This window comes from Artemia franciscana, chromosome 11 (assembly GCF_032884065.1).
Source record: "Artemia franciscana chromosome 11, ASM3288406v1, whole genome shotgun sequence".
NCBI classification, from domain to species: Eukaryota; Metazoa; Arthropoda; class Branchiopoda; order Anostraca; family Artemiidae; genus Artemia; species Artemia franciscana.
The window spans coordinates 46,353,577-46,370,194 of NC_088873.1; the positions used below are offsets into that span (position 1 = coordinate 46,353,577).

The window sequence follows — 16,618 nt, forward strand, 5'->3', positions numbered from 1 at the left end:
TAAAAAAGACATGGGTTCGAAAGATCAATACTTTTTTTTAAAAATACAGGCCAGACCTCCAGAAGGGCAGCCACTCGTTGTAACTGCATCAGAAGTAAAAACCGAATTAATAGAGCTTCGATGAAGGAGATTCCTGCTAGAGGCAGTTAACAAGGTTTCTTGCAGGCAGATAACGTCAAAGTTCTCGTACAGATTCTCAATATAAGCATCTTTATTTTTTGTGCCATTGATATTGTGCGAAATGATTGAAATTTGTAAAGCCATTTAGAGGTTTGTTGACTTGCAAGACCACGTAGAACGAAGCATGACATGCTAAAGGACACTTATTCACCATTGCAATTGGCACATTTTGGTGAGGTATTGCATGGATTATCTTTCGTACTAATATGAGGGCCGACACAACGAGCACATTTGGGCGCAGGACCGGTACAAGAAGACTGGAAGTGATAGGGCGATCGGCACTTAAAACAACGCTTTGGAATTTCCTTAAACTTGCTCAGTCTAAAGAATTCATAACCAATTCGTACACCATCTTTGAAATAAGCAGCTTTAGCAAAAGAATCCACAAAATCAAGCTTAACTGTTTTCGAAGAGCCCAGCATTTTGGTAGCAACAATGCCGCTACAATTTATGAAAGACTGAATCGCATGATCCTCTGGAACACCTTTAATAATGGCTGAATATTTCTTAGAAATTTCTTTGGTTGACATACCGACGAGAATGACGGGAACAGATGCAGGGAAGTCTTCTGCAGCAGATTTATCAATATTTACATATCACTTATCGTGAACAGGGCGAATACTGGAAACCAGTTCATGGCAACTGATTTTATCAATAGCGTCTTTCCTTTTAATAGGATCCGATAGATGAGACAGCACATGAGACACGACAATAGTGGTTGACTGGCGATTAGAGCCTACAGGTTCTGGTAACTGAGGGTAATTGAGGCTATAATTGTCCAACTTTGCTGACACAATTTGAACAAGCTGATGAATTATGGAAACTTTAGGGGCTAATTGTGAATAGGCCACAGCCGACAACGCTGGAACTTCAGTTGGAAGTTTAATCACAAAAGTTGGCATAGTGATGCTAGCTTCATCACACTTCTTCAAAAGATCGAGCATGTCCTTAATATTACTGATTGCAGACTTTGCACCACTGCGGCGAGGGGAAATTTCATCAGGCGCAAGTTTCGACCATAGATCAGCCCTAGCTTCAACTATTTTTGATGAAGCAAAAAAATCCATTCCATATTCAATAATTTCCTTCTCAGAAATCCAATTCAGCCAATTACTTTGGACAAAATTTAATACAGGTAAATAGATAATTTCAAAGCCATTCAGATCCTCCGATTGATAGCTAATACTTGGCATCTTTTCAAGGCGCCTATTTTCAACCACCACACATTTAAACCGTTCAATTTATAAAATTAGGTCACTGTTATATGTCATTACAATCCCAAGCCAATTGTTGCGAAATAACAAGGTCGCTGAATTAATTATAAAGCTTAGGTCAGGATTAAAAGACTCTTTGATCCCAAGCCCAATATTATGAAATGTTAAGTTAATTCACTTGACAAGAAACTCACTGATTTAGTAATGTTCATCAAGTATCCAATTTTAGCTGTTCATGAATTCAACTCTGAAACAAGACTTTGAATTACATTTTAGCTCTTTTCACCTTCCTTTTTTGACATAGCATGCTATTCAGAAATTTTCTCAAGGAAGAGAGTTAAATTTTTCTTTATCTAATGTTTTTATACAAAATAACTATTTGCTCAAAAAATGGGCAGATGTTTTCATAGGTTTTCTATTACAAAGTTCAAAAGGTGTATAAAACTGTCAATGATGATAAACCCACGTAACCAATACGAAACAAAATCATCCAACCAAAATAACCCCCCCCCGCCACAAATAAAAATACCTTAACAATCTTTTAAAATCAGCTGAAAATACATTGTACAAAATCCAATTGTCGCCGATTAAAATAGAAAATTTACTAAAGCTTGCTAAAAGACTTAAGGGCCATTTTTTAGTCCTATTGGGCTTGCAAATATAAAGGAATGAATAAAATACAAGTATGTCTTCACTTGACCTTCATACTGAACTTGATCCAAAAGATGCAAAGTGAATCAACAATTAGGTGCACCTGAACATGATGGGGCTGACTGAGCCTGCAAAATCCCGCATATAGTTTGACTGTTGTCCTTACAAAAAATTCGTCTTAAGGAGGCCCTAGATGGTTAATCATTTTGATCAAGCAGTTCCGTCAATCCATTGCTTTGTGATTGAATCAACTTACAATCGACCCTTCAATCTCGACCAAAGTCGTTCTGTCAATCGCCTTGTACTCGCAGTTGAAATTTTTTCTTAAGATATTCATTTAATTTTTTAGTTCAGAAACTGTATAATCCGCTTTCAATTTCTTACTGCCTGGAATATCCTGCCACACTTTTCTTATTTTGGTTATAATACTCTTTGCTTCTAACCTTCCATAATGCAGGGTAATCCCAGTATAACTCTGTTAATAAAAGTATAAAATCACGTTTCAAATTCTCGCTTTGTGAGTTTTGGGGAAGTGATGTGTCTTCCATGGTTGTTGGTGCGTGACTGATGCAATGCTTGAACAAAACTGGCCTAGACGGTCAATCGACCACGTCTACCGCTTGAGTCATTCAAACTATCTATCCATCACCGTCAACGCTTGACTCAAGTGTCAAACAAGTTCTTATGTTTGAGTCAATCGATTGACGGAAGCTGTTGATCAAAATGATTCATCGTCCAGGGCCTCTTTTTTTAAAATCGGTTACTTTTCGAAAAAAAATGCAACAACAAAAATGAGTTGAATGATCCAAATTCAAAATTTTCAATAATCCGAGGACTGTTGTCTATATTTTTAAATCAACCTGATGAAATTTTTCTAGCCCATCAGTGGTTGTTTTAGATTTCACCTTCTTCCTTTAAAGTTGCCGTTGGTTCTGTCGCACGGAAGGAACTATAATTTGGCTTTTCGGCCTCTTTGAAAAAAAATGTTTCGTCAAGGAAGTTCTGCATCACTGAAAACCATGGAATATGTGTACGTTTTTTTCGTATGAACTTCTCTGATAAATTTTCAGAGCTTCATAATGGCTAATAAAATTGTCAAATTTAACCATGGACTTTTGAGGCACTTAGCAAAATCTGAAAAGGTCAGTTCTGCTATCCTTCTACATGTAATCATTGGATGATTACATACACACCTCTATTTTTTAGTACAAGGTAACAATCTAGAGATGGGCTAGTCAGAAGGAAACATCTTGGTAACATTCTAGATTAGGTCCTCAAAAGGAAATATCCCATGCCTAGCCTAATAAAAAGTCTAAGAAATACCATTAGACTCAGGTGTATAATTTGTTATGGGGCAGGGGGGTAACTGTCCCTCCCAGACCTCAATTGCTTTATAGTACTGAATAGGCCCACTACCATTTTGGTATTAAATTTCTTTTTTTATTAGATTTTACCGTCATTGGAAAGGGTTTAGGTTAGGGAAATGAAACTTTCAGGGATGGATCTACAGGCTAAAGTATGTCCCAGGAAGGTATTTTAAAGTACCCATCTCCACTCCTCCCTCTAGAGGCCCTGAAATTTGCCTACATGACAGGTCTATACCTATTGAAATTTTGACAAAACAACATTTTACCTTAGTTTTCAGTTACTAGTTGCTTTTTCTCAGCCTTTAGTTCTGAAAATGCAATATTTTGTTATTTGAGTAGGCTAGAGTTTTGAGCCATATCAATCTTTTTTTTCAAAATTTAGGAAATGTATTTGCATATCTTTAAAACCTAATTAAATGGAAGTGAGCAAAGTTATGAGGCTGAAAACAATTTTGTTGTACTTCAATTAAGCAGAAAATATACTTTGCAAGGTTTCACTTTTATACCACACATATTTTTAAAGGTCATCAAAGGTCATTGCCCTTTAGAGGGAGAAGGAGTAGAGGTAGTTGCTTCAAAATACCTTCCCAGGACATATTTTAGTTTATAGATTCATCCCTGAAAGTTTCATTTTCCTAACATAAACCCTTTCTGAGATAGCAAGAAGTCAATTAAATAGAGTTTTACCAATTTGGGAAAATTGTCTTCAACTTTGCCTCTCCCCAGAAAACAATTCTTACCTCATATTATACAGAATAATTATAGTTAACACATGTTGCATGCAGCTCTGCTATACTCTATCTTCAAACCCTTCTCCCCCTGATATTCAAATATACAGCCCAAATTCTATATTTTTTCAATGCATTATGCCACCTGTAACTTGTTTTTTTCAGTTTTTATTTTGTCACAGTTGGTTCAATTTACAGGCAAATGGGTTGAAAAATCTGAGACACCTTCTGAGAATATATAGGAAATAAAAATTTGGGCCATATATTTGCACACCAGGGGTGAGAGGGTGGGAGGTAAAGTGTGGCAAGGCTACATACAAAAAGTGTCAACTATAATTATTCTGCATATTATGAAGTCTAGAGAAGGAAACATATTAAGAAAACCATTGATACTTCATAATATGCAGAACTACTATGGCTAACACATTTTGCATGCAGCCCTGCTATACTTTACCCTCAACCTCCCCCCCCTCCCTAATTAGCAAATATATGGCCAAAATCATATATTTTCTATCTATTCTCTCAATGTATCTCTCTTGTTTGTACCTATGTACCTGTAAATTGAATCATCTATGTTGAAACAAGAACCAGAAAAGCAAGTGATGGGTGGTAAAACATATTGGAAAAATATAATCTAGGCTATATATTTGTGCATTGGGGATTGAGGATGAAGTGTAGTGTACTGCATTCAAAATGTGTTAGCTACAATTATTCTGCATATTATGAAGTATGAATTTTTTTTCTTAACATGTTTCCTTCTCTACAGGTCCTTCTCTAGGCTTTTACCTTTTTTTGATATAATGAAGAAAGAATTGTTGTTTTTAACCATTTTATATAGTAAAAGTAAGGGGGAAAAGTATCTTCTTTGAAGGTCCATAAAGGACTTAAAATTGAATTTCCAAGTAGGGTAAAATAATTATTGTATTCTGAAAGAGCATAAAAAAGGAATTGGCTGGTATGCTCACCTTATTCATTGGTCAGTAATTTAAACTCCTTAAATTTACCTAGATTCCTAGTAGGCCTATTATGCTTTTTCAAATATTATGTTCACATTTCTGACTATTCACCTCACTTTTCTGGCTGATGGTCCCTTATATAGCCCTAATAATATATTTCTTTGTTATTTTTCATTTTGTGGTATATTGTAGCCTAGGCTATAATGGTAACTCTAGTTTCACTGATGAAGTCAATTTGGAAATGTGTATTGGTTCAGATCACTTGAGTTTATTAAATATTAAATAAAAAAAACAAGTTTTTTTAACTGAAAGTAAGGAGCGACATTAAAACTTAAAACGTACAGAAATTACTTCGTATATGAAAGAGGCTGCTTCCTCATCAACGCCCCGCTCTTTACGCTAAAGTTTGACTCTGTCTCTCAATTCTTCTTTTTAAAACAGTAAAAAACTTTAGCATAAAGAGCGGGGCGTTGATGAGGAAGCAGCCTCTTTCATATACGAAGTAATTTCTGTTCGTTTTAAGTTTTAATGTTGCTCCTTACTTTCAGTTAAAAAAACTTGTTTTTTTTATTTAATTTCTGAACGTTTTTGAATCAATGCATGTTTTGATTTTGGCTCTCCGCAGAGGAATAATTAAAACAAAATTTGAATTTTTTTTTGGCTAAATGGCTTTCTCATAATTTTGATCAAATGATTTTGAGAAAAAAAGAGCGGGAGAGGAAGCCTAGTTGCCCTCCGATTTTTTGGTCAATTAAAAAGGCAACTAGAACTTTTAATTTTTTACGAATATTTTTTTTAGTAAAAGATTTATGTAACTTATAAATTAGCTTACGTAAAGAACTTTTGTATTCTCATATTTTTATTACATATATGAGGGGGTTCGCCCCCTTGTCAGATCCTCACTCTTTACACTAAAGCTTAAATTTTGTCCCAATTCATTAAGAATGACCCCAGAATCACAAAAGCCATAGAATAAATAGTTGAAATTACTAAAAATACTTTAACGTAAAGAGCGAGGTATTAGGAGGAGGTGAGCCCCTCAAATGGGTAATAGTTTCTGTTTGTTTTAAGTTTTAATGCTGTTCCTTACTTCCAGCTGAAAGAACTTTTTCATATTTATTTTTTCAATGGTTTTTTAAATAATTCTAGTAAATGCTGCACTCCCTTCATGGAGATTTTCTTCCCCCATGACAAATTATCGATGGAAAGTTCCCCCAGCATATCCCCCTCTTCTCAACCCCTCCCCCAACCAAAAAAATCCTCCTGAAAACGCCTGTACACTTCCCAATAACCATTACTATATGTAAGCATTGGTCAAAGTTTGTAACTTGTTGCCCCTCCCATGGGGACTGTGGGGGAGTAAGTCGTCCCCAAAGACATAGTTATAAGGTTTTTCGACTACGCTGAATAAAATGGCTATCTCAGAATTTTGATCCGTTGACTTTGGTAAAATAATTAGCGTGGGAGGGGGCCTAGGTGCCCTCCAGTTTTTTTGGTCACTTAAAAAGGGCACTAGAACTTCTCATTTCCGTTAGAATGGGCCCTCTTGCAACATTCTAGGACAACTGGGTTGATACGATCACCCCTGGAAAAAAAACAAATAAACACGCATATGTGATCTGTCTTTTGCCAAAAAATACAAAATTCCACAATTTTGTAGATATGAGCTTAAAACTTTTACAGCAGGGTTCTCTGATACGCTGAATCTGATGGTGTGATTTTCGTTAAGATTCTAAGACTTCTAGGGGGCGTTTCCCCCTATTTTCTAAAATAACACAAATTTTCTCAGGCTCGTAACTTTTGATGTAGACTAAACTTGATTAAACTTATATATTTAAAATCAGCATTAAAATGCGATTCTTTTGATGTAGCTATTGGTATCAAAATTCCATTTTTTAGAGTTTTGGTTACTATTCAGCCGGGTTGCTCCTTACTACAGTTCGTTACCACGAACTGTTTGATAAAATACCATTAGGAGGGGGGTGGTGCACATGGAAAGAATTGCAAATGTAATATTCAGAAAGTGCATAAAATACAACATGGAATCAGACTTTGTTTGGACATTTGTCATGGGAAATGATCTGGCTCATACTGAAAACAATGGGACTACCAGCAAAGTACTGCAACCTTTTTGAGCGGCTCCACAAAGGGACTGAGAGCTGCATGCAAGTCAATGGCAGATGCAGCTCATCTTTTAAAATCAATGCTGGAGTCCATCAGGATTGTGCTGCTGCCCCAGAACTATTTAATTGTGTCATCAACTACATTATGACTCAGACCATAAACTGCCTACAATTTTGGTTGCATTACAGTGATAGGGTACTTTCAGATGGTGACTATGCCAATGACCTTGCTCTTGTCTCTGATTCGCCATCAAAGCTCATAGAAGCCCTACAAATCCTTGCTGATGAAGCCTTAAAGATAGGGCTGTTGATTAATTGGCAGAAGACAAAGTGATGTTTGTTGAACCCCATAACTCGCCATGTCCCCTGCCAGTCCTGATGGTTGGTGACAAACCAGCTGAGATTGTTGAGGAATTTACATACCATGGCTCTATCCTCTCAAATCACGGATCAATCCTTAAAGATCTAATGCACCAAATTGCCAAAGCCTCAGCAGTAGTGGGGAGACTAAGTGCCCTTTGGAGGAAGCCTTTTATCAGTTGTAGGACCAAGATGCACATATACAATGCTTTGGTGGGATCCATGATTCTTTACAGAGCCAAAACTTGGCCAGCCACTCAGTCTGTGCTTATCACTGTAAATATAGCCCAAACAAAACATCTTCACTGCATTGAAGGACTACACTGGCACAATTTTGTTAGCAATGAGAACCTCCTGGAGTCAACTGCTCAAACACCCTTCTCAGTCCAACTCGCCCAACAAACACTATGCTGGTAAGGATATCTCCTTCATATGCACCATGACACTCCCGCACAAACGATTTTTGACTTTGATCCCATGCTGCATGATGGGAAACGCCCATGAGGTCGTCCCCCAACCAGATGGAAGGACACGACAGGTGCCTTCTTAGTCATGGCAAATATTCAGGAGGATGTCCACATCCTTACAAGAGACCAGTCCAAATGGAGGGACCATGTAGCATCACTCTTGATGCTGAAAGCATTTCAGCAGGAGCATTAAGTCAAGTAGGTCTTTCCCCAAGAGCTCTAAGGGGGGGATTGTCCTCCTCACAGACATAAATTCTTCAACGTTCAACTACGATGAATAAAATTTTTATCTCCAAATTTTGATTGGAGATATTTAGGGAAATGATGAGCGTGGAGGGCAGGGGGGATGGTTGCTGTCAAATCATTTTGACTCTTAAAAAGGGCATTGTAACTTCAATTTCAAATCAAATAAGCCCCTCTGAAGTTTATATGACAGCCCATTCCATAAAAACCTTGTATGCTCTTATAGCATAACTTACAACCCTATCCCCAGGGCACTGGGGGCTGGTGTCACCCCTCGAGACATTATTATATGTTCTTCAGACTATTTTGAACAAAATCACTGTCTGATAATTTCAATCAGATGCGTTTGGTGAAAAGAGGGGTTATTCTGGAGGGGAGATGTAAATGCCCTCCATCACTTTTGACACTTAAAAAGGAACCAGAGCTTCCAATTCTCAACCAAATGAGCCTCTTCTAAAGTTAAACAGCCATCCTTTCTGTAAAAACTTTGAATACCCTGCAGCATATATCCTGCAATTATTGTCTCTAGGCTTTGGTGGTTTATTTCAGCCCCAAAAGCATTGTTATATGATCTTTGAAATGTTTTGAACAAAATGACTGTTTCAAAATTTTTTGTTTGAAGTATTTGGGAAAACATGACGGGCTGAGGGGGAGGGGGATCTAACTGCCTTCTGTTTACTTTGACTCTTAAAAAGGGCACTAGAAATTCAGTTTACCATTCCAATGAGTCCTTTCTGAAGTACATACTACCACCCTTTCTATAAAGATCTTATATGCCCCTGGGGTATAACTTACAACCCTTGCCCTGAGAGCTGTGGGGACGGGGATGCTTTCCTCAGAGTCAATTTTGATTGGATGTCTTTGAGGGAATGATGAGCATGGGGGGCTGGTTGCTCTCATCACTTTTGACTCTTAAAAAGGGTAGTATAACTTTCAGTTTCAAATCAAATGAACCCCATCTCAAGTTTTTGCCACCATCCATTCCATAGAAACCTTTTGCAACCTGAGGCCATGACTTACAACCCTATCCCCAGGGCACTGGGGGCTGTGTCAACCCTAAAGTCATTGTTTTAGTTCTTTGGACTATTTTAACAAAAGAGGGATAGTCAGGGAGGGGCTAGCTACCTTCCATCACTTTTGACTCTTAAAAGGGGACTAAAACTTCCAATTTATAACCAAATTAAATTTAAAAAAAAACTAGTTTTTTTAACTGAAAGTAGGGAGTGACATTAAAACTTAAAACGAACAGAAATCACTCCCTATATGAAATGGGTTGTCCCCTCTGCAATCCCTCGCTCTTTACGCTAAAGTTTGACTCTTTGCCACAATTCTACTTTTTAAAACAATTAAAACTTTAGCGTAAAGAGCGAGGGATTGCAGAGGGGACAACCCATTTCATATACGGAGTGATTTCTGTTCGTTTTAAGTTTTAATGTCGCTCCTTACTTTCAGTTGAAAAAACTAGTTTTTTTAAATTTAATTTCTGAACGTTTTTGAATTAATGCATGTTTGATTTTGGCTCTCCACACATAAATTATTAAAATAAAATTTGTATATTAATTCTTTTTTTGGCTAAATGACTTTCTTTTAGTTTTGATCAGACGATTTTGAAAAATAAGGGGTGGGAAAGGAAGCCTAGTTGCCCTCCAATTTTTTGGTTACTTAAAAAGGCAACTAGAACTTTTAATTTTTAACGAACGTTTTTATTAGTAAAAGATATAACGTAACAATCTTTTATATTCTTATATTTTTATTGTGTATATGAGGGGGTTTGTCCCCTCGTTAATACATCGCTCTTTACGCTAAATCTTAAGTTTTGTCACAATTCTTTAAGAATGACCCCTGATTGAGAAATAAAGGGTGGGGAAGGAGGCCTAGTTGCCCTCCAATTTTTCGGTTACTTAAAAAGGCAACTAGAACTTTTAATTTTTACCGAACGTTTTTATTAGTAAAAGATATAACGTAACAATCTTTTATATTCTTATATTTTTATTGTGTATACGAGGGGGTTTGTACCCTCGTTAATACCTCGCTCTTTACACTAAATCGTAAGTTTTGTCCCAATTCTTTAAGAATGACCCCTGAATCAAAAAGGCCGTAGAATAAATAGTTGAAATTACTAAAAATACTTTAGGGTAAAGAGCGAGGTATTTATCTCCTCCTAAATATCTCGCTCTTTATGCTTAAGTATTTTTAGAACCCCTCATATGCGTAATAATCTCTGTTCGTTTTAGGTTTCAATGCTACTCCTTACTTTCAATTGAAAAAACGTTTTCATGTTTATTTTTTCATTGAATTTTTCTTCCCCCATGACATATTCCTCCAAGGAAAGATCCTCCCAAATAGCCCCCTCCCCTCAACCCCACCCCCAAACCAAAAAAAATCGCCCTGAAAACGTCTGTACACTTCCAATAACCATTACTATATGTAGACACTGGTCAAAGTTTGTAACTTGCAGTCCCTCCCCCAGGGATTGTGGGAGAGTAAGTCATTCCCAAAGACATAGTTATTATGGTTTTCGACTATGCGGAATAAAATGTCTATCTCACAATTTTGATCCGTTGACGTTGGGAAAAAAATGAGCGTGGAAGGGGGCCTAGTTGCCCTCCAATTTTTTTGGTCACTTAAAAAGGGCACTAGAACTTTTAATTTCCGTTAGAATGAGCCCTCTTGCGACATTTTTGAACCACTTGGTCGATATGATGACCCCTGGGGAAAAGAAAAAAAACAAAACAAATAAACACGCACCCGTGATTTGTCTTCTGGCAAAAAATACGAAATTCCACATTTTTGTAGATAGGAGCTTGAAATTTTTACTTTAAAGTTCTCTGATACGCCGAATGCGATGGTGTGATTTTCGTTAAGATTCTATGACTTGTAGGGGATGTTTCCCCCTCTTTTCCAAAATAAGGCAAATTTTCTCAGGCTCGTAACTTTTTATGACAAAGACTAAATTTAATGAAACCTATATATTTAGAATCAGCATAAAAATTCGATTCTTTTGATGTATCTTTTAGCATCAAAATTCTGTTTTTTAGAGTTTCATTTACTATTGAGCCGGGTCGCTCCTTACTACAGTTCATTACCATGAACTGTTTGATGAGCCTCCTCTAAAGTTTATACAGCCATCTCTTGCATAAACACCTTAAATACGCCCTGGGCATAACTTATAACCCTTGTCCCTAGGCTCTAGGATTTGTTTCAACCTTAAAAGCCTTGTTATCTGATATTTAGACTATTTTGAATAAAATGGCCATCTCAAAATTTCTGTTGGATGATTTTGGGACAATACGTGTGTGTGTACATGTGGGGAGGTAGCTGCCCTCTGACGCTTTAAAAAGAGCAGTGGAGCTTCTGATTACCAATCCAAAGAACCCCTTCCAAAGTTTATATGACCACACTTTCTATAAAAACCTATTTGCCCCAGGGCATAAATCACAACCCTTGCCCTAAGGATGGAGGATTTGTTATCCTCAAAGATATAATTTCTGAACCTTTCAAAAACGTTGACTAAAATGGCTATCTAAAAATTTTGATTGGAAGTGTTCGGGGAAATCATGAGCATGGGGGGATCATTTGCCCTTCGACCACTTTTGACTAATAAAAAGGGCGCTAGTCCTCTCAATATCCGATCATATGAGCCCTTTTTGAAGTTTTCTATGACACCGCTTTCTTTAAAAACCTTATATGCCTCAAGGGCATAACTTACAACCCTTGTCCTGAGGGCTGTGGGGGGGAGGTAATATGCTCTTAGCATAATTTTTAGACCTTTCAGCTAGATCAGGGCTTCTTAAACTATGGGTCGCGACCCCATTTGGGGTCGCGTAGCAAAATTATAGGGTCGCGAGTGATAAAATACAATTTAACAAAAAATGTCTTTTAACTTGTAAGATTATTGTTATAAAGAAAAATAACAATCATCGTAGATAAATATATCATAAAATCTTCTGGTTCGGAAAGACTGTTTATACCAGCATTTCTATTCCTATCATTATGATATCTTGTATAAATTTACTATGAATTGGAAGATGTTATAGAAATTTATAAAAAAAAATGTACATTTATTTTTGTCAATCTCTTAAAACCGAAATAATCCTGATAAATATTATCAACAAAATTTCTAAGTGCTATTTCGAAGAAACTACGTGTTATTTTCATTTAGCCATTGTATGATTGTGAACGAAGTGCATGTTATTCCGGATTAGTCAGTTTAACCCTTTCGCGACCGACGGGACCTTACAATCCCGGCATATAAAAATCCTTTGGGCGCTTCTTAGTTGATTGATAGCACCAGAATTTAATGGTATGCTTCAGGATGTTATTAAGGTCATAAATTTTATTAAGAGCCATGCCCTTAACAGTCGCTTATTTTCAAATCTCTGTAAGAATACGGATTCCAACTACACAACTTTGTTATTACATGCAGAAGTAAGATGGTTGTCAAGAGGTCAAAGTTTAAAAAGATTATTGTTATTAAAGGACGAGCTCAAAATATTTTTAACTGAACGAAAATGTGAATTTGCTGCTTTTTTTCAAAATGACTTGTGGCTATCCAAACTGTGTTATTTGTCAGATATTTTTGCGAAGTTAAACGATCTTAACTTGTCTCTTCAAGGAAAAAATTGCGATATATTTATTTCAAATGATAAGATTGGAAGCTTTTTAAAAAGATCAGCAAAAAATTAGAAAAAGGGTCGAAAAAAATTCGTTCGAAATGTTTTCCAGCGTTGATAATTTTGTAATTGAGAAAATTCATTGTAAAACTTTTATTGCAAAAACCGTTGTAGATCACTTAAAAGAGAAATACAACTCTGGACATATTTTATATTAAATATTGATTTACAAAAAAATAGTTTGGATTCAAAAATCCGTTTCGGATTGGCTTAAGTGAGATTGATCATCTGCCACTTAAAGCTCAAGAGGAATTTGCTGAGCTTTCGTGTGACTCAAACTTAATACTACAATTCCAAAAAAACGCCCTTGACTGAATTCTGAATCGGAACTAGAACTGAATTTCCCACAATCGCCGATATGGCGTTAAATGTACTTCTGCCATTCAACACCACACATTTAAATGAAGTTACTTTCTCAGCTTTAACACACATTAAATCCCAATATCGTTCAACAATAAAAAATGTTAATGAGGTCTTACGTCCAGCAGTTTCTAACATTACACCAAGATTTGATTTATTATGTAATAAAAAACAGGCACATCCGTCTCATTAAATTTTTAACGTAAACTTTAATTTAATATTTACCACGCAGCAACTTGGATATATTCGATAGAATTGAGATGGTCGGAATCCACTTTTGTTTTTGAAACTATAATAAAAACATTTCTATAACATTTTGTGAAAATTTCAATTTTAGATTTTCATATGCATATGTATATTGTTACCTAATAAATATATCATCAAAAATATTAATTTATTTTTCTTTTATATTTGTTGGAGTCGTTAAGAAACTCGCAATCATAAATGGGGTCGGGAATTACAAAAATTTAAGAAGCCCTGAGCTAGATGAACAAAATGGCTATTTCAAGATGTTTATCAGGAGTCTTTGGGGAACTGATGGGTTTGGGGGGAGGGGTGATTCTCCCCCGGATTACTTTTTACTATTAAAAAGGGCACTAGGCCTCTTAATTTCCAATCAAATAAGCCCTTTTTGAAGTTTCTATGACAACGCTTTCTATGAAAAACCTTATATGCCTCCAGGGCATAACTTACAACCCTTGCCATGAGGGCTGTGGGGGGGGGTGTCGTCCTCAAAGAAATAATTTCCAGACCTATTTTGAACAAAATGGTCATCTTTAAATTTTGATTGAATGTGTTTGGGGAAATGGTGGATGTGGGAGGGGGTCAGCTACCCTCCAATCGCTTTCAACTATTAGAAAGGGTACTAGCCCCTTCAATTTCCAATCAAATGAACCCTTTTCGAAGTTTTTACTACAACTCGTTCAATATGAAGTGCCATGGTCTAAACAAAAACCAAAAATAAGTAATACATTGTGCCAACATTGTTCTTTACTTAGGCAGCGCTGTTGTGCTGCCTATGCTAAATGTATCTTGAGCTCATTCATTAAAAAGAGCTCTCTTTTGCACCCTAGAGAAGAAAAATAGAAAACCAAGAGTCAGTGCAACAGGTTTATTTCCTTATTAAGGTTCCCTTGGTTGCAAAATTTAATTGAGGCAGTTTCATTGTCTGAATTTCAAAGCAGATCACCATTAAAAAATTATAACTATAATTTTTTTTCCAAATTTGCTTTCGATGTTCAACTTCCTTTTGTCTACCAAAGTGAAAAATTTTAAATCTACTTGCCCCAACTGGTCTACTGCTCCCTCAAAGTTTCAGCTGAGTCCCTTAAGCTGTTAATTTGCATTCCCAAGATGTTGCACATGCAGTATTTTGATAAACTAGATGTATAGCCTATTGTATGCTCTCAATTTAGCTGTACTTTCCCCCAAGCTACAATTCAGCATGGACTTGCCCTGTCCTAAATATTCATTAAAGGTTTTGGTTTAATACCCTAAGCCATTCCCAAAATATTGAATACACACCATTTTGACAATCTAGTTGCGCATATTGCCTTTTGATTTATCTTGCTACTTATCCATGTATAAATTATAAGTTTCATACGAACTTGTAGTACGGAAATATTATTTGTGTATGGATTGGAGACAGCAATTTGGCCCTCTCCCATCTCTCTGAAACTAAATTTAAATTTCCCTTCTCCACCACCCCTTACTTTCTCCAACAGTTCCTGCAAGTTTCAATTCCATTTTCACAACATTGCTAACATGTAATCTCAAAGACCTGAATAAATATTATCCTTTGACCTAATTCCACCTCCTTTCCCCTAGTCAAAGACTCTAATACTCATTCAATGTTTTTATACAATCCCTTGAACCATTCCAAAGATATAATAAATTATAGGCAATACTGTAACATTGCCTATAACAAAGGTCATAAGGCTCCTTTGTTTTATTTTATTTATTTATTTTTTCCCTAGATACACTTAATATAGGGGGGGGAGGGCTCATTCAATTGTAATTTGGAAGCTCTATTGCCTTTTTTTAAGAGTCAAAATTGATCAGAGGGCAACTAACCCCCCACGCCCTTTTCCCCAAATTTATGTGCTAAAAATTTTTAGATAGCCATTTTGTTAAAAATAGTTCAAAGATCAGATAAGAAAAACTCCTTGTTCAACACAGCATCCAGGGCCTGGGGCTAGTGTTGTAAGTTATGCCCTCGAGATATATATAGTTTTTATGGAAGGAACTTCAGAGGGTGCTCATTCAATTGGAAACCGAGAGTTCTAGTGCCTTCTATAAGAATCAAAAGTGATTGGAGGGCAACTAGCCCCTCCCCCTAAGGCTCTCTTCCCCAAAATGCATCAAATCAAAAGTTTGAGATAGCCATTTTGTTCGAATTAGTTCAATGATGAGATAACAAAAACTTCAGGGTCAATACAACCCCCAGAGCCCAGGGCAAGCCTTGTAAGTTATACTCTAGGAGCATATAAGGTTTTATGTAAGGAGTGATCTTTTAAACTTCAGAGAGGCTTATTTGATTTGAAATTGAAAGTTTCATTTCTTTTTTCAAGAGTGAAAAGTGGTTGGGGTGCATCTCCTCCCCCCTCCCCCCACACACACCCTCTTATACCCAAATACATCTGGTAAAAATTTTGAGGTAGTCATTATGTTTGAAATAGTCCAACTATCAGATAACAAAACTTCAGGGTCAACATAAACCCCCAGAACTCAGGGAAAGGGCTGTAACTTATGCCGCGGGGGCACATACAGAATTATGGAAGAGGTGGCCGTATAAACTTCAGAGGGGACTCAAATGATTAGAAAGTGGAAGTTCTAGTTCCTTTTCTAAGAGTCAATAGTGATTGGATGGCAAAAACCCTCCCCACCATCCCTATTTTACCCAAATGCAATGAAATTTTTGAGATAATCACTTTGTTCAAAATAGACCAAAGATCATATAACAAAAACTTCAGGGTTTACACAACTCCCCAGAACTCAGGAGCAAGTGTTGTAAATTATGCCCTGGGGGTATATATGGTTCTTATGGAAGGGGTGGTCATGTAAACTTTGAAGGGGGCTCATTTGATTGGAAATTGAAGCTTCAAGTTTTGTTTTTAAGATTCAAAGTGATTTGAGAGACTGGTAAGAGACTGCCCCCCCCCCCCACGCCCATCATTTCCCATGACTGAATGGCGTCTACCCCCCCCCCCCCCGCCCTCTTTTCCCCAAATCCATCCAATCAAATTTTGAGATAACTATTCCCAAATCAGATAACAAAACTCTGTATAGAGTCTGAG

The 16,618-nt window shown here is 36.6% G+C and overlaps 1 protein-coding gene across 1 annotated transcript in view; it reads left to right on the forward strand.

The window, feature by feature from the left end:
- Positions 1-3,045: 3,045 nt before the first annotated feature.
- The window catches only part of LOC136033297 (mitochondrial-processing peptidase subunit beta-like), a 91,483-nt gene continuing 77,910 nt past the window's right edge, over positions 3,046-16,618 (forward strand). The window contains exon 1 of the mRNA XM_065714068.1: positions 3,046-3,187. Within this exon, the coding sequence (XP_065570140.1) occupies positions 3,125-3,187 (63 nt within the window). The 5' untranslated portion in view covers positions 3,046-3,124. The remainder of the gene's footprint in view (positions 3,188-16,618) is intronic.